General features: G+C 40.3%; 1 protein-coding gene across 1 annotated transcript in view; it reads left to right on the forward strand.

Annotated features, from left to right (window-relative positions):
* Positions 1-24,900, forward strand: part of TBC1D22A (TBC1 domain family member 22A) — a 456,657-nt gene that overhangs the window by 276,149 nt on the left and 155,608 nt on the right. Inside the window, exon 11 of the mRNA XM_065417476.1 lies at positions 13,743-13,870. Coding sequence (XP_065273548.1) covers positions 13,743-13,870 — 128 coding nt within the window. The remainder of the gene's footprint in view (positions 1-13,742; positions 13,871-24,900) is intronic.

The raw sequence follows: 24,900 nt of genomic DNA on the forward strand, positions 1-24,900 counted from the left end.
AAGTCCATTACTATTCAGGAAAGCACTTAATCATTGGCTTAATTTTATGTAGTTAAATTTGTACAGCTCTCTAGTCTTAACACACTTACGTCCAACAGGCCTTATATTGACTTAGCTTAAATAAGGAATCAATGTTTCTAAACCAATTTAGTTAAATAAGGCCTTTGTCTCCAGTTGAGATCTGAAGATTTCCGTTCAGTTTTTGCTTTAACATTGTATTACCAGAGAGACTATAGACAAAGCCACTGTAGTCAATGGGATTGAACCCAAATGCTTTATTTTGACTACAGTGTTCCCAGCAGAGGAATGGTGGATGGAATTACTTTAGAAGTCGTAGGTAGCTGTTGTTCTTATAATATGATAGAATATCTTTTCTGTGGTGTTCTATTTAAGGTGACTATGAATGATTATACATGCTGTTTGAACAAATACCTATAAATAGTGAATGTATTGTGCATAAACACACATTTTTATATCAATTGCTCTCATTCCTACTATGTAGTATAAATCTATATCAGATTGTATCAGTATTTTTTTTTTTTTAATCAAGAAGACCTCTTTCAGCAATGTTTTCAATCTGTGGATAGGTTCTAAGAAAATGCTGTGAAGTGTGTTAAATAAATATACTCCTTATTTCTTCTGCATTTTGATTTAAGTACTATTATTTCTTGTGACTTTAGCATAATTTTATTATCATAAATTGCTGTATAAGTATCTTATGAAAAGTATTTTAAGTCAGAAAGATGACATTAATTACATCTGCATGCTCATTCATCACATGTACATACTTATTTCCAGTGAAATGGAAAATTTAAATTTAGGATTATTGTTATCCATATTACCTTTATCAGTGAAATAGCATCTGCTCACAGTTTCTTATAAAGTAGGAAGAATGAGTCTTTTCAGTTTATGCATTTCTGTTCTGATCTATATAAATTGCAAGTAATGCTTAAAGTTTTGCATATTTTCCAACATTTTTTAGAATAGAAGGCAACAGACAAGAAATTCAGAACATTTATTAAAAATCGTAGTTGAAGTATCACAACTGGCAGTTTATCGCTTTTCATTACTTACTTCAAAGGCTTCCTGTAAGGAGATGAGAATATGTGGCTGTTATATGAAGAGCAAAATCCCTATCTAGTGTTCCAGAGTGAAAGCCTCAATTAGACTGATTTTTTTTTTTTTTTGTATCTCACTGGATATAATGGATTTATCTAATGGAAAATCTTCAATATATGTATCCGACAATGACCTTTTTATACAGTAAGTTAGCATTGTCTTACTTCCATGATTTTAACTTGCTGCCAAATTTGCCTAAAGCAAGGACTCGCACACAGTATTAATTCTTCACTTTGCTTGTGTAGCAGATGGTGGCCAAAAGGTGTTCAGGCCCCTAATCATGCGGAAGTCGAAAGGGCAAAGTGCTCTGAAACTTGTACTCCTTTAAAGTTTTGACTCTTAAGTATATAATGTATTGTTCCACTTTCAAAAATAGACTGTATTAGTACTTTCTTGCTATTTAAAGTTAGAGAACTGACTGTTCTTTCTTCAGTGTGCATCTCTCCTGGGGCAGAGTGGGATTGCCTAAGAGTTGACAAGAGCATTCTAAAATTGCATGCCACCATTGGAAGTTTAAGGTTTAAAAACAAGAACTCCACAAACTCATTCCAGATGCAACATTCTGTATTTTTTTCATAATGAATGGTACTTGCCCTTCCTCCCCAGTCTTCCCACCTCCATCATTTTCTACATTTATAATATCTGTGTATCTTGTACCAATATCTAGTTAATTGCATATACTTTTAAGCATAGCAATAAAATAAAACCATTTAAAGTGGATGAAAAAGTTCATCTTCTCAACACTACTGCAGCTTTAAGAAAAGACCGTTATTATCTCAGATTTTTTTTAAAATGACACTAATAATTTTAATATGCATCAGGAGTTACAAATTAAAATGTATATAACAAAACTAAAATTGGAAGTTAAAAATTGAAAAATAGATTTATTTTTTAATTTAAATATATCTGGAACTTGTGTTATATCATAATTTTACATTGTGATTTTTTTTATCCTTATTTTTTTCTTAAATGTGCATTTATACAATAAATCTGTATACTCCAAGGCAAAATTCATGGAATTCTGAAGAAGCTTCATTTAATTTTTTTTAAATCACTTTTAAAATGATCTATGTATGAAAATAAACAATCATGTTAATACTACAATCCCTTGTTCTTTTTAATTATTTACTAAGGTCAGTTTATTTTGTGTTCCCAAGTTTTCAGTGTGATACAGATTTTTGTATTGTATACAAGTTATTGGGAGCAGAACTGGAGGCATGGGAGGTGGACAGAGAAAGAGGTAAAGATAGTAAATCTATGGTTCTGCTACAATGATAGGTAGTGAAATAGTCAACCGTGTTGACAATTAAATTGTCATATTTAAGTGTCAGTGTCAGCATTTCATTGCAAGGGACAGTTCAGATCTCTGAGCCATTCTGTAAGGCTATCTGCAGACTCTAACACGATACTGCTTTAGTTTACATGTTCAGTTCATGATTTCAAGGACTTTTTCCACAATCCTTAGGGCTAGAAACATATATTTTTACATAGATAAATAATTTTAAAAACCCGAAAATGTAATTATGGAGTTCAGTTCTTTGGCAAGGGGTGGATTATGCAGCAAATTCCACATCCACTGTTTTGTGGAATACATGATGGAGACTTGATATGTATTTTACATCGAAACTTTGATTCTCACTCTTGCATCCAAGATGTTTTAATCTATAGAAAAACTCTAAAGATTAGTTAGTAGCTAAGAAGTTCAGAGAAATGAATTAATATTACAAAGTGGTGAGTGTCTTCAATTCCGATTAAAATCCAATGGTTTGTGTAAGTGTTTTTTGTGAATGTAAATCTTCTGCTATTGATGCAGTAATAAATAGTGCTAAAAATGTGCTTGCTAGTGTCTGGATTTATGCACATACTGTTACTCCATCTGTCTGTCTGTTTTACACTGCTGCATATCATTGTGGTGTCTGAACGTCTTCCATGTAAAAATCATATCTATAGTGAGGTAGTGGACTTCATGGAATCTGGCACTTCATCCTTTTCAGGGTCAAAACTCTGCTTCTGGTAATGTTTTTGTTTAGATTTTTATTAATTTCCTTTGTTGTCTTTTGTTTGGTAGGGCGTGACTCTTCCTAGGGTTCCCCAGGGTTGTAAGGCACATTGCTACCACCTGCTCTTTAGCATGAGGGAGCCTTGTTTGTGCCTGCCATGGGTCAGTTGCCCAACTCTACTGGCCTTGGGCAACACAAGCACTCCCCTCTAGGCCACACATGCCCCACTGTTACTTTACAGGTTAATGATTGACACATCCCAACCCTTCAGCACTCCAAGCATCTCCTTTGAGAGTTCAGCCCCTGGTCCACTGGACACTCATAATATGCCCAGATTCTCTGTTTCTAAAGAATCAGTACACCCCAGTTTACCAGTTCTACTTCAGATTACCACTCCACTTAACGTGCAGATCTTAGATATGTATATTGTGAAATCAGGTACAACTTTATTTAGCAAAACAGAGAGATTCAAGTAGTAGCATGTAGAAGTATTGGAAACAAAGGATTACATATAAAATAAAATCCTAACACACATTTTAGAGTCTAGATTTGATTAACAAGGTACTCTTATGTCTAAGTATTGTTCTCCCAGAATCCTTTCAGGTGCTTTACAGCCAGGCTGGCTGTGATCCTCTTTTCATGAGACAAGCTCTCTTTCAGCTTGCCTCCTTGGTGAAGGATTCCATATGTTTCCTTGAACCCCAATATATACCATAACAATCCTTTGTCTTTATTCATAAACAGAGTCTCTCTCCCCCCCACCCCCCAGCCAGGCCTGCTGTTTGTTTCATGCTATAGATTTCTTCTCTTGTAGACTTCACAATCTTTCATTCCTGCCCTGGCTCTATATGCAGATAGGCATACATTGTGCACAGATGACCAGAAAGGGAGATATGTGTCTGTTACCTCCTGCCTGAAAGGAATAATTCCAAAGTATGTTACCTCCTGGGGACCAGTCTTAATTCCAAGACCTTAAGAGCATAATTTTTAGCATATATGCTATTATCCATACACACATTTCACAATGATTATTGTGACTAGTGGGCTACTCTTCAGAGAGGCTTTGGATGCCACCGTATGGTGAATTATTATGCATGTAGCTGACCAAGGGATCCTGATACAACTTTATGCACCCCCTTGTGCCTTCTGCCTGTTGGCACCAACGGGTCCCTGGATCACATATGGGTTTATGGGTAGAAGGAGGTGTCACTCTTGTGAATCTCATTCTTACGTTAGAAAGGCTTTTTCCTAGAGGAAGATTTTGCAGCATTTCCTAAAAGTGGTCAGATTTGCCTGCTTTCCAGAAGTTTGTTCCATGGCCAGTTCCTTTGACCAAGAATACTGTTGCCCCTTGGCCTGAGCAGTTAACTAATATTCAAGGCCTTGGTTGGTTGGTTTGCATTGGGATAAATTGATTAGGCATCTTTGATAAATTGATTAGGTATTTCTTTGGTGCCATCCTGTTATAAATAATGAGTGCTTTTAGATTAGTCATGGACCAGATGTCAGATGGTGAAGCTCAAGTTTAGTTTATTAAAGAGTAGGCATCTAGGCTCAAACAGCACAAATAGAAAGGGTGGCATTCACGAGTCCTGTGGTCCAGTCCACAGCTCATCCTATCCCAAGGTGAGCTATATAGACCCCTTCTCCTTGTTTATCCCATATTACAATTTGTGATTTGCTTCTGTAGCTTAGCATTAACAAATCATTATTAAATGTCAACTTGTTATCAAAGGCTTTATATTCTATTTTGTCTATATTTCCATCAACACAAGCTTATCATACATATAATGAAACTTTAACTCAAGCAAAAATAAGCTTTTTCATACACCCGCACATTGTTATGCTTCCCTCATATGTCTCCATCCTGTGTACTCTTTCTTGTGATTTCAGTTACAGCTTAGTACAGTAGAAAGCTTGTTCAAAAATCTAGTGTGAAAGCATGTTTTGCTTCTTTGTTTTTTAAAGTAAATCTGACCGCTAACTCTAGTACATTTCTGTTACTTTCTACTTAGGATCACTCTCAAAACCTTATGGGAGTCTTGCATGACAATTATTTAGCATAGCCCTGGGGACTGCTTAGTCTTTAGGCCTCTCTATGCCAACACAGTTTGTTTACAAAGATTGTACATGAAGTTCCATTTCCCTGAACACAGTAGTACCAAACAGCAGGCTATTTCCTTGCTCACAATTTCCAAGCCTGCCTTTCCAGTGAATATTTTGCCCCACGGAGCTCTGTCTCTGCTCCCCCACAGGACCATGCTTACCACTGTTTCTCTTGCTGTCTGCTGCTTTCTCCTTAGCCCACATGGTTTGGCCAGTGCCATGGGTAGTGGCTTTTATTGTTTCAGCTCTCTCAACACAGACGCATATTTAATTGCTTAGTACACTCATTGACTTTAGTCATGCTTGAGATTGATCGTATTAACACCTTCCTGCAGAACAACATGAGTTTTGTGCTCTGTTACTCCTTTGATCAGGAAAGTATGTGACTTGCAAGCTTTGCTGCTATTTAATATAACAGTAGTAAGCAACTGTTCTACCAACCAGCAGTTTGGATTTTCTTCAATTGTCCCATGCTGTTTGAATTTTGTGTCTTGATTGCTCACATTAAAATCTTTTGTCATTTTGGCCATGTCTACATAACAAAGTTTAGTTGATACAAGTTATGTTGGCGTACAGCCACCAAAGAATGCATATCATTCAGATGTGTACATGCTTGGCTGATTGCATAGGTACTGTACTCACCAGGAGTGCTTGCACTGATGTAAAATGCAGTGAACTATGGGTAGGTATCCCAATGTTGCCCCATTCAGCCCTCCGATGGAGTGCCTTTGAGACATTTTTGCAGTGATTTATAGAATAGGAGCAATTTGTCCAGGTATATCTGGGAGCTAGGGGTCAAATTCCCACCATTCCACTTTCTGCATTCCATAACACTTTCCACATCCTATAATTTTTGCACTGTTTCTTATAATTCCAACAATCCCATGCACTATTTTTCTGTCTCTGCCATCTCTCTGACAGAAGCATGGGCTGACTTCAGTACAATTCTACTATTTGGGGCTAACAATTCTCCAGTATTTACAGAGCTTGAGGGAATACTGCTACAGTTGGGTTTGCGATAAGAAAGATATGGATATGTTTGACCATAATAACAGGATACTGATAGACATAGTGGGGGGGAAAATGCCATTTTGCTGCTCGTCTTCATGGAGTAGCTCCACATGGTAGAGTGCCATTTCTGGGCCCAGGAAATGAGCACTGATTGTTGGAATAGCATCTCAATGCAGATTTGGGATGATGAGCAGTGGCTTCAGAACTTTTGGATGCAAATGGCCACATTCCTGGATCTGTGTCTTGAGCTTGTCCCAGCCCTCTGGTGCAAGCACACCAAAACGAGAGCCTCATTGACAGTGGAAAAGCAAGTGGCAATCTCACTCTGGAAACTTGCAATGCCAGATTGCTACTAGTTAGTGGGCAATCATTTTGGAGTTGGAAAATCCACAGTGGGGGGCGTTGTGATGCTAGTGTTCAGAGCCATTAAGTGTCTCCTGCTATGCAGGACTGTGACTCTCAGTAATGTACAGGAAATGGGGGATTGATTTGCAGCAATGGTGTTCCTGAGCTGTGGCACGCATATCCCTATTTTGGTGCCAACCCACCTGGCCACAGAGTACATCAACAGAAAGGGCTACTTTTCTATTGTTATGCAAGCACTAGTGGATCATTGGAAATGCTTCACTAGTACCAGTGTGGGCTGGTCAGGGAAGGTGCATAACCTTGCACTTCGTATTTTTGAATTTCATCCCATTTCTGTTACTCCACTCTTCAAGGTTATCCGGTTTTTCCTGTACAATATTCTCATTCTCCTCTGTATTGATAATACCTCCTAACTTTTATTATCAGCAAATGTAATGAGCACACTCCTACTCCACTCCTACAGCTTGGTCTGTAGCTTTTCTCTACAAGATTTTTGCTTTTGCTTGGAATGCAAATTGCAAATAGTTTTTATAGAGTTGATTTTTAAATTAATTCTAAGCCTCCTCCACATTTAAGTCCTTATGCTCTTCAGTGCAGTTGTCTTCTTTTACTACTTCCCTTAAGTCTGCCTTTTTGAAATCAAAAACCATAGTTGAAGACCTGGTTTTGATTATCCTTCCACTTACTTTAAATGGAATCAGTTCCTGATCATTTGATCCAAAGCTATTTCCACACTACACCGCTACCTCGATATAACGCGACCCGATATAAAACGAATTCGGATATAACACGGTAAAGCAGTGCTCCGGGGGGGCGGGGCTGCGCACTCCTGTGGATCAAAGCAAGTTCAATATAACGCAGTTTCACCTATAACGCGGTAAGATTTTTTGGCTCCCGAGAACAGCGTTATATTGAGGTAGAGGTGTACTTACCAACACCAAGTTAAAATTGCTTGACCTCTTGGTTTAGTGACGATTTGATGAAGAAAACTGTTGTCATCTTTTAGAACACAGGACTTTACAAAAAGCTGCCAGCAGGGAGGTTGGTGATGTTAAAATGCCAATGGTGATTCTGGGGGATCAAGCCTGCCCTTTGCTCCCCTGACTCATGAAGCTGTGGGCTGGCCACATCAGCAGTACCCAGGGAAGATTTAGCTACCAGCTCAGCAGGTACAAAATGATGGTTGAATTTGCTTTTGGTAGATTGAAGGCACATTCCACCACTTCCTTCCCCGGCTGCAGCCCTGCAAACCTGCCTTCCACTCATTAGCAACTGCCAGATAAAGACAACATTTTGCTGGCAACCGAGGGGTTGCTAATAAGCGGAATCTACTTATGTGTAGCTATGGTTCTCCTTGTTGTCCCTCAGCAAGCAGTGGTAGGGGTAAGGATGTACACAGTGATGCCAGGTGGTATGATGGGGGTGTGTAGAGAGCAGCAATTATGGAGTTCTCCAAGGCTACAAGGCTGCTGAATATGGGATCTTTGAGCCTGCATGTCGACCATGATGTGAAGCATTTTTTTTTTCTTGTCCTGGTTCATTTCCCAATGTGCGCCTCTCTCTCTCTATCCTTTTTGCCTCTCCCGAAGCAACCATTCTTAGTTTTTCTCTATGGTCGTGTTCTGATGGGCCCTCCAAACCCTTTGATGACTGGACGAGGCAATGGTGGGTTGGAGAATCCCATAGAACGTATCCTTCCTGTGGTGGGGGGCACCCCTCAAGGTCACCATGCCAGAAGCTGCTGATCAAAACAGATACACACCATTAGATTTATGGTCACAATGGAAAGGGAAGATAAGTCTGGAAAATCCCTTATTAGTACTAGAAAAACCCTTTATAAGAAATGCCAATAACACCTCCCTACATCTCCGCTCTGCAGCTCAAACAATGGTGAGTACAGCCTAGAGCAGAGGAAAGGGGAATTCTGTGGCATGTTGTTATAAAGTCTAGGAACCCATCCCATGGGTATAGGGAAATAGCAGAGAATATATTGACACTATTTTCACCGACAGTGGTGATTTTGGCTGGTATCTCATACCTAAGGGTGACAAAGGCACAGACAACCAGGTGCTACTGGCTTCCCACAGCTGCCCGGTCCCATATGTTGCTAGTTGGTTTACTGCAATGGTGCCAGCCCAACTCATCACAGAGTGTTGTGGGAAAGTGTCCTAGCACAGTGGAAGAAACAAGGCTGCCATCCCTAGAAATCTTTGGGAGAGGATAGCAGAGTATCCCCATCAAAGTGTAATTGAGATCTCTGAAAAGGATAAAAGGGACATCCCTATTCAGATATGCAGAGTACTCTGTGACACCCCATCTGCCCTTCTCCCCCCATCCCCACCTAGCCCAACAAGCAAAAGAAATGAAATGAGGAGGCCGAGTCTACCTTTGTTCTACCTGTACCCAGACACAGGACATTGATCTATTGTAGGTTATGTTATCCGACTGCCATAGTACTCTAAATAAATAAATTAATGGAGATATCCCATCTCCTAGAACTGGAAGGGACCTTGAAAGGTCATCGAGTCCAGCCCCCTGCCTTCACTAGCAGGACCAAGTACTGATTTTGCCCTAGATCCCTAAGTGGCCCCCTCAAGGATTGGACTCACAACCCTGGGTTTAGCAGGCCAATGCTCAAACCACTGAGCTATCCCTCCCCACAATACTCTTTTTGAAGGTATTCCCCAACATTTCACTTGATTACCTTATACCAGTAAAACAATGAAAAACTGATACCGGTCTCTTAACTTGCAGGTGGGCTGGGAGCCATTTTTAAATGGGGAAGAAAAGTGGGGGAGAGGGAAAGCTGAGGCTTGAGGGAAAGAAAAAGCAACAAAAACAAAAAAATTGCAAGGAATAATTCGTGTACACACTTACCTGAGCTTCCTTCCCCGTCATCAGTGGGCATCATCTGAGCAAACCTGGCGGAACTGTCTTGAGTGCTGCAAAGTTTTAAACAGTTCCTGGTTCATGGCATGGTTTGAGTCCTGTGCTACATCCCGTCCCTTCTTCAACTCCTCCTCCTCTCTCTTCTATGGCAGGGGGCTCACTTTTGGGCTCCTCTGAGGTGTTCACGGTCATTTATGGGGTGCTGATGAGGTCACTACTAAGTATAGCATGCAGCTTGTTGTAAAAGGAGCAGGTTTGCACGGCAGCATCAAATTTCTTGTTGCCCTCCCTAGTCTTGCGGTATGCCTGCCATAGCTTCTTCACTTTCATGCTGCTGATCCCTGTCATGCCCCTTTGCCAGCATTGCCCATATGATCTGTTTGTAGATGTCCATGTTCCTATGGATGGTCCATAGCTGTGCTTGTACAGCCTCTTCTCCTCACAAGCTGAGGAGATCCAATACTTCTTGCCTGCTCCAGGCAGGAGCATGTTTAGTAGCTCTCCATGTGCGTTGGGTTGGGCAGTCGACTGCATACAACAAAGGTGAGCACTTAAGTGTGCTCGCCAAAATGAGCAATCAGGAAAGGGCATATCAAAAACTCGCAGTGATTTTAAAGGTGGCGTGGATTGCTTCAGGTCTCTGTGACCCCTGTGGAGTTGAAAATTCTCATCAGAGCAGTCACTGTCATAGGGATGTGGGCATTGGAGGATGGATAAGTTCAACACATCTAGTGCAATGTCTACACTTGTGCTGTGTTGACCTTAGTAGGTCAACAGTGGTCAGTGTCACTCATGGAGGTGGTGTTACTGGGTTGCGGTAATGGGCCGCTTACATTGATGGGTGACAAATTTTAATATAGACGCGTGCATAACTTGGTCCACGCAAATATACGTAATTTCATAGCGTAGACCAGGGATCGGCAACCTTTGGCACGCGGCTCGCCAGGGTAAGGACCCTGGCGGGCCGGGCCGGTTTGTTTACCTGCCGCGTCTGTAGGTTCAGCCGATCGCTGCTCCCACTGGCTGCGATTCGCCGCTCCAGGCCAATGGGGGCGGCGTGAAGCGGCAACCAGCACGTCCTGCAGCCCCCATTGTCCTGGGATGGCGAACCGTGGCCAGTGGGAGCTGTGATCAGACGAACCCGTGGATGCGGCAGGTAAACAAACCGGCCCGGCCCGCCAGGGTGCTTACCCTGGTGGGCCACGTGCCAAAGGTTGCCGATCCCTGGCATAGACCAAGCCTTAGTCACTGCCCCAACCACCCAAAACCCAGGTATTAGGGCCAAAGCACCTGGGCTTATTAGGGGATCGGGCAGTTGTATTGTCTCCTCTGTCTACTGCTGCTGCCTTTTGTTATAAACAAAGCCTATTTGAATTTAACCCCTTTTAACATCAGGGATTAAAGTGTCAGTTGTTAATGGCTCATCCGATTTTGAAAGCTGTAAAGGCACACACAGAGCATTACATAGGTAGTTCTATACCTCTCAAAAATGAGTGGGAAGTAGGTAGCGCTGTGAATCAAGGCATGCAAATAGTCTCACAAAAACGTGGTATTTCTGCACACCCCTGTGAGGTTTAAAGTAATAAAAAATAACTGTGGAAAAATTGCTCTGAAATCTCTAAGGATTTACTTTCTCCTCTGGACTGGCTTTGTTCTCTAGCTCAGCTTGCAGGGGTGTCATGTCATAGTGGGTGAACATCCCTAATATCTGAAAGAATTAAAATGCTCTAAGTTTTTAAGAGAAGTTGTGTTGAACCCACTGTTTATCCTGGCATATGTGAACAATTAGTACATATAGGTTAAAGGTGATTATAATTTCATAATTTATGTTTGGCACACATCATTAAATAAGTACAGTACAAACCTATTTAAACTGAACTCCAGTTAACAGGAATGAGACATTATTCCTTGGGTTTGTGCTGTATGCATGTGGACATCCTGTGATCTTCATTATGCTCCACGCTGGGGAGCAACATTGGAAAGCAAATTCTCTTGTGTACTGTGGACTCTGCTATGCTGGTTGGCAAAGATTCAAAGATTTCAGATGCTCTTCAAAAGCCTTTAACTAACTGGGGTATCTTTTATTTTTAGTCTTTGCTGCCTTAAACCCATATATGCTATGTGTCCTTATAACTGTACAGTACTCTCCTATTGCTGTTGTCTTAATGTCTTTCTGGTTATTCCTGAGAAGAGCTAAATAATAATAAAAAAAAAAGTATCTAAAAGGGACGATAAGCATCTAGTCCCACTGTATTATCCATTACAATGCCTCTATGAATGTGGATTAGAGGAAAGGGCCTTTGAGACTCAGATAGCAAGATTCCACAAGAATGCATTGATCCATAGGAAGACTGTATCTTGTCCATTTTTGGCTTTACAGAAGATAAGTGTTAAGTGAACACAAGACCAAAAAACCCCCAGATATAGTGTCTTGTTAGAACATTCAATATGTCAACACTGCAGGAGCCATAAATATAATGGAAACATAGCATAATTTATAACTTGTTCTTCAAAAAGATGAGTATTTCATTAGCTGAGACCTTCTATTCTCAAGAAGGTGTCTCCCTTTGTTACCCTTTTGATGTAGAACTACAATGGCAAACTGTGCTTAATATACATAAGTCAAGATATGTCAGTTCCATGAGGCTAATTGTCTCAGCCTCCAAACAATAAACGTGTCAATTTAGGAACATCATTTCTTTCCTTTTATAAAAAAAAAAAAAGTGATTGAAAATGTGCTTTAGTGTGAGCAATACTAAAATCACTCACCCAAAACAATTTGTTTTGATTGTTCGTATTTATTTAAGTGAACAAAATTGAGGTCAGTCAAGCTGTACGCATTGAAATATGTTCAGAGTGGCTCCTAAACATTATTCTGTTTCCCTACATGTATGTTAATATTGGGGGTAAATTGATGTTTTGAGTTCTTTAGCTTACAAAGTACATACTTAAGATTTATTGCCAAGGGCCCATGACCCTGGTGCTTCATAGTACTCGTAGTTTTTCAGTCATTAGAGAATTCTAGCACAGTGTTTCTTAACCTTTTTGATATCAGGGACCAGCTTTCTGCCTTCCTAAACTGTGTCAGGGAGATCTCAGGGACCAGCACCGGTCCACGGACTAGTCGTTGAGAAACACTGGTGTAGCATATAGTTTGCCATGCACCTTTTCATTTTTTGTCCTAGATTCCTTTTATGAAAAATACTAATATTTCTCAGCTCCCTTGCTATAATGATTTTTATTAATTTTTTGTTAATTATCAAATCCATTATTGGAAACCCGTTGTTCTAAGCGCTTTACAAACATAGTTCATGTGATCCCTCTCCTAAAGAGTTTAAGAAATAAGTGAGTATAATGATTAGGCTGTCCTAGTCACTTTATATTGAATTATGAAAAAAATTGAAGTACTTTGAATATCACTGGCATTACTCCAGATCTGTATTATCATGAATGAGACAGCAGAATTTGGATTATATTTGAAGATCGAATTTGGTCATGGAGGTCACGGATTCCGTGACTTCAATATACATCCATGATATCTTAGCCCACCACAGCAGTGGGGCTGGGATAGCTGTCAACCCCTGCCTGGGGCTAGAGCAACCCCCGAGGCCAGGTCAACGGCCACCAGGGCTGGGTCAGTCTCTGGAGACCACCAGAACAGCCCCCGGGGCTGAAGCAGTGGCCGCCGCCACCTCAGGAGCTGTGGCTGGAGCAGCTGCCCAGGACCGGTTGAACCACTGAGGCTGCCGGAGCAGCGGACTGGGTCAGCCACTTAGGGCTGGCAGCCAGTCCCCTCGGCAGGAGCAGTGGCTGGGACTGGAGCCATGGCCCGAGCTGCAATGCCGCAGGAAGAGTATCGGGGCTGGAGCAGTGACCGGCAGTTATCCCCCAGCGGGGCTCCAACTGTTAGTCCTCCCCTCACCCCCCAGGGTCTTTTTAGTAAAAGTCAAGGACAGGTTGCGGGATTCCATGTATTTTTGTTTATTGTCTGTGACCTGTCCATGGCTTTTACTAAAAGCACCCGTGACAAAATCTTAACCTTAATTATAGTTGTCTAAACCACCTAGGGACAGCAAACTAAATGCAAGATAAGTTTGGCTGTACCTCTCTCCATTTTTTTTTACTTTCTCTTAACTGTAACAGTTTCTGTGAATTGTTTTTTATATAATGTTTTATTTTTAGACTGTTTGATAATTATAGCTGCAGACAAGCTTCTAAATAAGTGATAAATGTTTTTGTTTTGTCTTCCAGAACAAGTACACAGACATTTAGATCAACATGAGGTGAAATACTTGCAATTTGCTTTCCGTTGGATGAATAACTTGCTGATGAGAGAAGTTCCCCTGAGGTGCACCATAAGGCTATGGGACACATACCAGGTGAGCACTTGCTTTATGGTTGCATACTTCCAATTAGTGATGTTGGATAACATCATTCTGAGGTGCTCTCCTTTTATGTAAATGTACCTTTCCCTGTTTTTCAGTATGGGACAATGACTATAATTTTGCTTCGTTGCTGTACACAATACATAAAATGAATATATAGCTTTTCCATCCACTGGTATTGAAAATTAGATTATCTGATTTGATTGAATACTTCACCTCAGACTTGCTGCTTTATTCTAACATAATTGTAACATAATCTACAAATTGTTGGTCTTTTACTGGCAGAAATTAAGGTAAAGTGAGAAATATTTTACTTTTGCTGGATAGCATATGTAAAGGCTGAATCCCCACTCTGTCACTTTGAGTGCAGAAGGTAGGGGCCTGCAAGAATTCTAAAAATTAATATGTGCCACTCCAGACTTGTATTAAACTCCCAAGGTTACAGCTTTTCTCTGACCTTGGCTTGGTAAACGCTGCCACCACCTAAATGCAAAAAACTCCCTTGGACACAGGAAGGAGCACTTGGGAATTCCTCCCTGTGGGGTACCCTCAAGCCCTTTCACCCCCACTCCGGGGAAGAGCTGAGAAAGAAAACAAAGGAAATTAGCTGTTGCCACCAGCTAATCAAACAGCATATGCACAAACCTCTTAGGACACCAAAAATCCAATCTTGTTCTTAAAAAAGGTAAATTTTATTAAAAACAAAAAGGAAGAAAATACATCTGGAACTTAGGCTTTTGCTAGATTTTAAAAGAGCAATTCCAAAAACCAAGCACCCAAAATAGCTTTTTTGGGGGTTCAACTTAAAGGTTACAAGCAAACAAAAGCATCTGGGGTTAGCACAGAGGAGATCCACAAGCCAAAATAAAGAAATCTGATCGCGTTATCTAAACATTTCTATCCAAATGATTCCTTCTAGGTATGGAAGATAATTTTTCATACCTGGTTCAAACCTTACACAGCATTCCTGCTTATAGTAGCATTGCTGCTCCCTGTCCCTGCAGCCCAGAGAGAACAACAGACAAAGGGAACGTTTTTTTCCAATTTTAAAAAGTTCTAGCCTTCCCATTGGCTCTTTTGGTTAGGTGCCCACTTTTTTTTCTTTACCTGGGGGACTTTTTAACCCTTTACAGGTAAAGCAAGTAGAGAACCACTACCAAGAGAGATTTAACAGCTAACTGGCTTTCTGGGTGTCCATCAAAGGGAGCTACCCCACCCAACTTTATTTATCACAGCATATTATTTGGAAGCAGTATTACCTGCTGGTTAAAGCAGGAAGTGGGGATAAGGACCTCTGGATTCTGTTGTATTCTATTTATGAAAAATGCTTACTGTTTATTATTTTGTACATTTGGGGCATATCACTTAATTTCTCTCTCCCTCAATAATACTCATCACAAAAATATTTACATTTATTTGTCTGGGCGAAATGTTGAGAGATTTGGCTAATGTTTTTAAAGTACTTAGAGATCCTCAGATGAAATGCACTATAGAAGTATTACTTTATAGTTAAGTACAGGCTTGATCATTTATACCACTCTGATCTGAAAGTGTCACATTTTGCTTGAATTACTGTTTACCCGTTGGTAAAGCTGGTGACACATTACGTGCAACATTGGGTAGGCAAGTACTTTAACTATGATGGGGTCTCACTTTTAGTCAAGCTGTTCTGAGCACAGGGTTTGCGTAAGTTGGAGATAGATTTCCCCAATTTTTAGCCTCCTGAGACCTGCCTCCTTTAAGTAGAGCAGCCTCTCTAATTTATGATCAGCTCTAACTGCCCCAAGGGGCTGTTCTTGCAGATGAAAATATCCCATAGGATAGAGCATATCCCTTTTTGCTGGGGAAATTCTATGGTTGCCAGTTAAGTCCCTTTTGCACTGATAGAGCAACATAAAAGGCATCACTACCTGCGAGCGAATCAGGCTCTGTTTTAAGCTTTAGACTAGTAACTTCTCTAGTATAATATAATTGAAGAGTAATAATTACCACAATAGTTAAAATAAACCTGAATGTGTAAATAAGGTCTGCAGAGACAATGAATTATAGGTTTTGTTGGAGTAATGTTATGCGGTGTAACTGTTGCTGTCACTGGAAAAGTTCAGTGTTCCTTTTGAGATTCTGCAGATTTCTGCAGTTTCTGTATGATCCATTTCTGCAGAAAGCCATATATTGTGATGCAGATTTCCTTGCTGTGCCTACAGTATCTTTTAAAATCTTCAAGTCCTTTCAGGTAAAGAAGTTTATTTTGCAGCAGTTGCCTCTCCCTGGGTGGTAGTATAATGGTGAATAACAAAACTATACAAAATAATATGCAGTTTGAGGAATGACAGTTGTCTCATAAAGTGCGTATGCAGTGGCTTATCATTGTTTAGGTAATGAGTATTTTTGTTAGTGTTGTGAAAATGTATTGAGGTGTAAGAGTGTCCCTGGCAGATTTGGAAGTTATGCTCTCTGTATACAATATGGTTTATCAGAAATGCTTATATAAAGTGTGTCTCACAAACTAGCAGCCAGAATTCACTATGCCTGTTGTCTGTGACTGGATTGTTCACTAAGGGGTTGCAAACTGTGTTGACCTCTTGGGTCATCTGCTTTAAAGTTGATTTTCCTGAAGAACCGAATATTTCAAGCTTGGTAGCATCTACTTGAGCTTTATCTGCCTCGGTAACATACGCCGTCTTGGTATTTGCTGCTTTTCTTGCATGAATCGAATACTAAGGGGGGGGGGGAAAGTCTGCAATGATGAGTACCACTTCTTGAAACACTTGCTGTCTTCAGTCTTCCTGCCTTTATAAACAAGCACACGGTGTCATCATAATTTTTCAGTGCTCAGATCTACATCCACTCGATGCATGCTGTAGTGTCAACACCTCTTCATGCCTCTTTGTCATTGAGGAGGGCATCATGATTTATAAGAGGAAAAAGTGGAAGATGTAGAATTAAAATGCTAAACTAGCGATATGTTTAACTCTAGATAGCATAGATTAGTAAGTGTTGATGAAAGTATAGTGCGGAGACTGGATGTTTTTCTAAAGGACATGTCTAGTTCAAACACGAGTTAATACAGGGAAGTCCCATGGCCTGTGTTATGCAGCAGGTCAGACTAGATGAACACAGTGGCCCCTTCTATGAATAATCTATCTTGGATTGTACAGTATCAAGCACAGTCTTGCCAATATCTGACTTTCTGTCTAACTTAATTCAGATTTAATCAGCTATGTGAAGTAGGTTGTTGCATACATAGTCCAAAATTATTGTAAGTAAGCCAGTTATATGAGAATAAAGTTTTGCAAAGGTTCACAAATTCCCAATAACAAAATGCATAGGTGTTCTGTAACTGCTTTGATAAATCTGTAAAAATATGGTAATGTCTTTACAGCAGAACTTTACAAACACAGAGTACATTTTGAAAAAGAAGACTGCTGCTTGACAACAACTTTTAATTTTCTTTCCTACTAAAACAGTATAATTAGAAGCACTATACAGCTTGTACACACAACAAGGTCTGTGGTGCGGGCTTCTTAGCTTTAAAGATTTAGTTTGGTTTATTCTTTCCTTAATTTGGATTGTACTTTAACAAGAGGAAATTCAACTTTCTTTGACTTGGCTTGTTTTTTTATGTGAGAACAAATGCCTTTGATTAGCTACAGTGTTCCTTTCAAAGGTTAATTTTTTTTCCAAATTGCTAAATTACTCTCAGGACCCTGAAATTTTAAGTCTTTAGAACTGAATTATGTGAACTTTATTGGAATCAGATGTAAAAGATTCCACAGTCAGAAACTGTAATACAAGACCTCCGTTTTATCTTCTACTTACAAGAGGTAGATAAAGAACTTTTGGGCCCCCCAACCCCTCCCTTGCCACGGGGCCCCACTCCCTGCTCTTCCCCTTCCCGCAACAACTGCCCCTTGGCCAAGCCAGATGCTGGAGTTGGGCCATGGTAAGATCTTCCCAAGGCCGGTCTTAGGGGAAATGGAGCCATGGGCAAATTTGTATCTTGGTGCCTCTGGCCCTTATGGGCTCCCCTGGCTCCCCAACCCCCCAGGGCCCTGCTGCCTCCCCCCAGTCCTTAATTTATATTAAAAGAGGAGATGGGGCTCAGCCCTAGCAAGCCCCGGCACAAATTAAGCACTGGCTGGGTGGCCAGATAGTGGCAGCTGCTGGCTGTGTGCCTAGGTCTGAAGGCATTGCCACCAGCAGCAGCAGTGGAGGAGTAAGGGTGGCATGGTATATGGTGTATTACCACCCTTACTTTGTGCTGCACCATGCCCCCTCTGCCTGTAACCCCTGCACCCTTCCTGTCCCCCTAACTCCTGCACTCCTCTTCTGTGCCCACATGGGGAAACTGACCTGGATGCACGGAGCAGCAGGCACAGCTGCTCGCGCACCCCCAAGAGGACTGGGAGGGGGGGATGAGGCGCAGTGTCAGGGCTCCTTGCATCCAGGTCACTTTCTCCACCCGGGCTGCATAAGGGGAGGACAGGAAAGCAACAGTTCCTGATGCTCACCTCACAGCACAGCCCGGTGGGGAAAGTGACCTGGATGCATGGAGCACTTGGTGTTGCTCCTCGCCCCCCACTTATAGCTCCCTAGGTGGGAATGGAGGAATGTTGCGGGGAAGCGAGAAATATCTGTGTGTCACTGCTCGCCTCCCCCGTTTCTCCCCCATGCATCGCCTCTGCAAGTTTGTGGTTCTCCCCTGCCAGCTGGCAGCTCACAACTCTGCACTGTGCCCCCCTAACCACAGTGCCTTGGGCGGTCACCCGGGTGGCTTGCCCCATAGGCCAGCCCTGAGGAGCCGCCCAAGGAGCTTTGGCCGCTGTGGGGAGCCCTGGACCCTCCACTTGCCTGGATGGCACTCCCTGGGGGATGGGCACATGGGCCAGGCTGCTCTCGGGCCCCTCAGACTCCCGCACAGGGGAGGTGGAAGTTCTGGGGTTCCCCACAGCAGCCCAGGCAACTCTTACTATGGCCCAGCTTCTGGCCTGGCCAGGGGGCGGGGCCTTGGGGGAAGAGGAGGAGCAGTGGGCAGAGCCAGAGTTCCGATGTCAATGCTTCCACCCCCACATTTCTATCCAGGTTCCAGCGCTCTTGTGAGGGTCCTCAAATTGGCCAGGGCCCCTGGGCATGAACCCCATTGGCCCATGCATTATTCTGTCACTGCTTCTTACCCTCATGTCTTTTTATCCTGCATTTTCTTTCAAACCTGGGATCACCTTCTTGGCACAGTACTTTGGTACAGTGCAATATTACAATGTCTGAAGTTATGCAGGATTGGCAGGAGTTTAACAGATTTATGTGCGTTTATGAAAAGGAAGTAAGACAAGTTGCATGTCTGCTCCATTGTAAAAGAGCCTGTGGTTGACATGATAATGATTTAAAGGTTTCTTTGTACACTTACAACAAATACTATTGCTACTTTCTAACTTTGTACTTACATTATTTAACAATTTTTATTTGGAATGGTAGAGATGTCAATCTGTACATCTTCCATGCTCTGCCATATTAGATAAATGTTATAGAATTTTATGCCTATTATCAACAACTCAAAAAAAGCACCCTGATCTGATTTAAGGCATTTCATAAGAGTTTGTAACAACTTTGGGATTTCTTCTTGCCTTACTTCAGTTTAAATTTTTTAGATTGAAATTGGTTTTTGTCTTTCAGAGCATATATCAAGATGTATCAAGATGTATCTTCTGTATTTATGTCGCTTACCAGTCTTTTGTGCAAAATTAAGAGTGAACAATGTTATTCCAGTAATTGAATTCATACATGTGCATCCCAGTCTCGAAATGGCAGTATGGGGCTGAATGTCAGAAGCTGTATATCAATTTGTATTGTGATGTTAAAAATGAATATAAGTATCGGGGGGGGGGGTGGGGAATCTTTGATGCCTAAAACGTTAACATGCTGTTTTAAATATTGAAATTAAAGTACTTCTGATTGTGAAGTAGTTATGAATGGAATCCTCTGTCATACTGCCAATGTCATGCATCAAGCTGGCTGCTATTTGCATTAGGGTCAGAATTTCCATTTGTAATTCAGCACTTTATTTTGAGTCACTCTTTATCTATAGCAAGAGGTCCTTTTCTTTTTCGTCATCCAGTTTTCTTTATAATCTCTGCTTACTTATTAGCTTCATAATTTCTTCCATTGTTGATTACTCTTAATAAAAATTAAATGGACTAAACATAATACAAACGTATTGTGGAGGCACTGATACTAGTTCCATCGTTAAAGCTTATTCGGCCTTTAGCCTTTGACAGGATGATAAAACCTATATGGAACTGAAACAGTGGGTTGGTTAAAAAGTCTCCGATTTAGAGGATATTTTAGTTATAGACATAAAATACACACACATACACACACGAATATATATGTATAAATATATGTATGTGTGTATTTCCAAATATAGCCAAGCCAAACTTTAAAAAATAGATACGGTTATAAGTCCATATTTAGGCACTTAAATAAGTAAGCTACTGAACTTCATTCAGTATTAGAATATTAGAGATCCTATTTAAGTGCCTAAATGTATTTGGGCCAAGATTTCAAATATTGGTGTCTATAGTTAAACCTCTAATTCCATATTTAATAAGTTTTCTGACTTTCAAAGAGGTTGAAGTCAATGGAAAGAGCCTAACATTAAGCACCCTTTTTTTTTTAATCTTGCATATATTGCACACACACAAAAAGATTGTTAAAAGAATGTTATTTAGCTTGCAAAGTCAAGAACTTAAAAGTTAGGAAATGCCAGTTTTGTGTTTGACCACACAATCTTAATCTGCCACCCTGTATGTCCATCCTGTGCACAGAATCAGTGGTTCTGTGTGTAAAAAAACAAAAAAACCACTCTCTCTCTCTCTCTCTCGATACATGTGTATGATCATGTAATTAACAACTGTACATAATGCCTATTCACAAACTTGAAGGGGCAAACTTGATGTTAGGTGCTTGTATTTATGTATAACCAATTTTTTTAAAAAAATATTTGATTATATTATGTAAAAGAATTTAGCATTCTAGCCACCCTTCTTTAGTTTGTTCCTCTTCCTGATCTATTAAATTAATTTTGCTTTATCTTAGAAAGCACTCCTTTACAGTATCTTGGATGTTCATTTCCTTTGTGAACAATGCATAATATCAGACTGTACAAGAGAGCTACATTAACTTACCGATATCAAAAGTCAAGATTTCCAGTAGTGAAGCATTAATGCAAAATGCAAGCCGCTGACCCACCTAATGCCATGGGATTGATGGCTCTTTACTTATTTCTCATTGTTATTCTTTGACAGTGAGTGTGATATTAGAGATCATTTAACCAGAGCTAGGGCAGCAGTGGTATCTAGCCTCAGGTCACTTCTGCCTATTGAGATTTGCAAGTCAGCCAGTTGGAATTCATCACTTTTCAAAAGGCAGTTTTCTTGACAATGCATTGTAGAAGTTATGTACCCAGACTACCTGCTGAAGTGCAGTATGATGGTTTTCGGGGTCCCCAGAACTGAGTCACCCTGCCTCCAGTGTGAGGGAGACTTTATTGTGCTTGACTGGGTGTCAGTTCCCTGACACTACCAGGCTATGCCATCCCTGACTTTGCCATGCAGGTTCAAAAACAGGGTAATCCAATCCCCTAGTCCCTTTGAAGCATTCACCTGGAGTGTTCAGACCCTTCTCCACTGAACACTCATGGAAATACCAAGTTGGCTGTCCCCAGGGGAACAGTGTACACACCATCTTGTCTGATGCAACTCAGGATCAGCTCCTAGCTTAATATCACAGCACTTAAATATATTTTATAGTGAAAACTGTAAGTTTATCATCAAAGATTCAAAAGATAGAAAGGATAATGGAAACAAAAGGTTACATACAAAACTAAATCATAACATGCTTTCTAGACATTAATCTTAACTATAGGTTAACCTACTGTCTTCTGAAATTTCTGTCACCCAAAACCTTTTGCAGTGTCTTCAACCCAGGCTGGTTGTGATAGCCCATTTTCATTAGTATTCCTAGGTACAGGATTTTCCTAGTATTCCTCGGTACTTCTCTGTTCCCCGAATACAGCCCAGTAAACATTTGAAGTGTATTTCAGGATAAGGTGTTCTTCCCCATGAATTTCATCTCTCTCTTGTGACTTCATATATAAATGTGCCTCCATTGTTTTAAGGCTTAATTTACATGCTGACAGAGATAAAGGTGAATAAACATCTTTTGACTGACAGGAAACTGGTTTCCTCACCTTTGCTTTGATATAGAATCTAAGAACATATTTTCAGTTTACATACATAGCTCCTTACATAGTATCTGTACATACATTTCACAATGACATTTATGACATTTATGACCGGTGTGATCTTGGCTTTCATTTAAGACTTTGCAAGATGTGCCGCCCCTCTCCGAAGTGGCCACCCCAAGCACCTGCTTGGTAAGCTGGTGCCTGGAGCCGGCCCTGCAGAGAAGTCCCACAGCCAAGTCCTACTCTGATTTGTAGTCACCTGGTCCAGTTCCATGTCATCAGCTCTGCCACTGATCCAGTCAGGTCCTTACTGTGCAGACAGCTCTGCTCCACTGCCACCACCACTAGTTCAGCCTGGTCCAGTTCCACAGAATCATGCCAAACATGGTTCAGAGTCTCCAGGTCGGGATACTAGAACAAAACAAGACTCTTGCATAGAGTCCTCTCCTTGTTGAGCATCCCAAACTAGAATCCACTATTCCCAAACTAGAGTCTCTTACCTGTAAGGTCCAGGTGACCTCCTTACTCCAGGATGATTTCCAACTAAGGCAACAAAACACGGTAATTATAATTAATATAAATGAGACTATCAAGAGCTGTCTTTCTCCCTATAGAAGGAGCAGAGTTTTCTATCCTTGGAAGCCTTCTAGCTTTGGGTTTTACACATACATGTGGTAAGTATTTTTGCTCTTCAGTTTGGCTGAAAACTGGGTTCTAACTCTGTTCTGAAATGGCTGTTTTGAATTTTTATATTGTGGTTTCGGAACTGTTCTTAACTTGCCTTTTTACTTGTAAGATATATATTTTGGTAAGGTAAATTTAGTGCCAAGGAAGAATTTTAGAAGTGTAAGGCTCATAATAGATTTTTGACATAATGACAAATCACATGAGTAAAGTTAATACCTTTTGAAAATAATATATTGAATAATTTCTGATCACTATTTCTCTGATACTACGTTCATTAAGGTTGTGTTGTATGTATTCAAGTCATAAGGCTGAGTTTTCACTCCAAACTCTTCAGTAAGTAATGGGTGAAATGCTCATGATTCAGTTCAGATAGGCATCTAAAAATTAAATGCTTCAACTTATTTAAAGCCTTTTGATTTAGAAGCTGAGCTGGAATTCTTATAGGATTCCCTGTATTTTTTGTGTTCATTTGGAATGGAAATTCTATGAGAACCATGTTTCTTACTATATTCTAGAAGTTCTGCTTGTAGTCCTGGCCAAAACCAGGGAACAGAGGTGAGTCAGATCTCCTAATTCTTCTGTAAAACTTTGGTAAATTTGAATTTAGGGTAAATTTACTTCTATTTTTTAAATAGGATTAGCTTGTACTAGAGATGTAAGAACACAGTTTTGGGGAGAGAACACAGCCTAGTGGTACATACATGAAGGGATGGTTTCTTGACTTGTTTTAAAGCAGTTGTATACAGTATATGGCCCATAATTTAAAATGTCTCTTCAGAATAATTGAATGTCAGACATTACAGAAAGAGATGTGGTACTGAAAGTATTGCTGGTTTGAAGTAACTTTGAAAAGTGTCCCATGTTGGTTAATTTGAACGAGGGCTTCTCATGTGTCTCTTATTTCCCATTTTAATGGAAATATGGAAGCCGCTAAAGCTCAGTCACCTTCAGCACTATGGCAATGTGCCTTCATTTGTGCTGCGGAGAAACCATGTTCACACAGAGAGCATAACTCAATTTCCATGCCTATTGACTTTTTGGTATTTCTGCTGACACTTGCTAACCGTTATATTATTTACTGCCATTTGTAGTGGTGGATACTGGAAACTATGCTGGGACCAGCAATTCATTTCCCTTTGATTTTTAAACAGCTAATATTGGTCACTATCAACCTGCGCAAATTTGAACCATTGAACCAATAGGAAAAGCTTTCTGTCCCATTACTTAGTCCCAACTCTCCAGTCCCATATTAATATTAATAATATATTAAAAGATTCATAGCTAGCATTTTGATATGTTTTGGTGTGATTTTATATTCTAATGTCAGAGGAGTTGCATAAAAGAGTAGCTTGGCTCAATGTGGGAATACATGAAATGTTCTAATTAGGTGAATTTTAGATCACGTTAATAGTTTAAGTCAAATCAAAAGTACTAATAGGTCTAAGTTTATGAAAGATGAGCCCTTGAATAAAAATGCAAGCATTTTCTTACATTGAAAATGGACCGCTAAGTAAGACTAAACAGATAATGATATTGAAAAGACGGTGTATAAAATTGTATATAATTGTATAAAAGCATGCATGAGCAATAATTTTGAATAGCCAGCTCCATCAATGCAAAAAATTGGCAAAAATACATCATAAATGATCCTTGATTGAAGTTCTTTCCTTCAAAATCTTAATTTCTGAAATCTAGGGCTTAGTCCCACCTTCCAATCTTATACAGCCTTTTTTACAACCTATAAAATAACAAGTACATATTAATGCCAGACTTTTGCTGTACACTGCAGAACACATTACTACAGCAAAGGTCATTAAGAAGTACCTGCTAGCTGTGGGAAGGCAGTATATTGTTATGCAGATTATACTGATTTGCGACAACACAGCATGTAGTATTGACAAAGAACTTCTAAGCAGTCTGCAGTGGAAATCTATTAATTTGTCCCACTTTTTCCATTGTTTAAAGTGTGGGTCCTATACTCAAAAGCATCCTATGTAAAAATGGCAAATTCTTTCTCAATAAATCTGTTCCCTGTGGTGTATTCAGTACTATTCACTGAATTTTAGTGACATAAATAAGATTTTACTTGTTTGAC

The sequence above is a fragment of the Emys orbicularis genome, chromosome 1 (genome assembly GCF_028017835.1).
Source record: "Emys orbicularis isolate rEmyOrb1 chromosome 1, rEmyOrb1.hap1, whole genome shotgun sequence".
Classification (NCBI taxonomy): Eukaryota; Metazoa; Chordata; order Testudines; family Emydidae; genus Emys; species Emys orbicularis.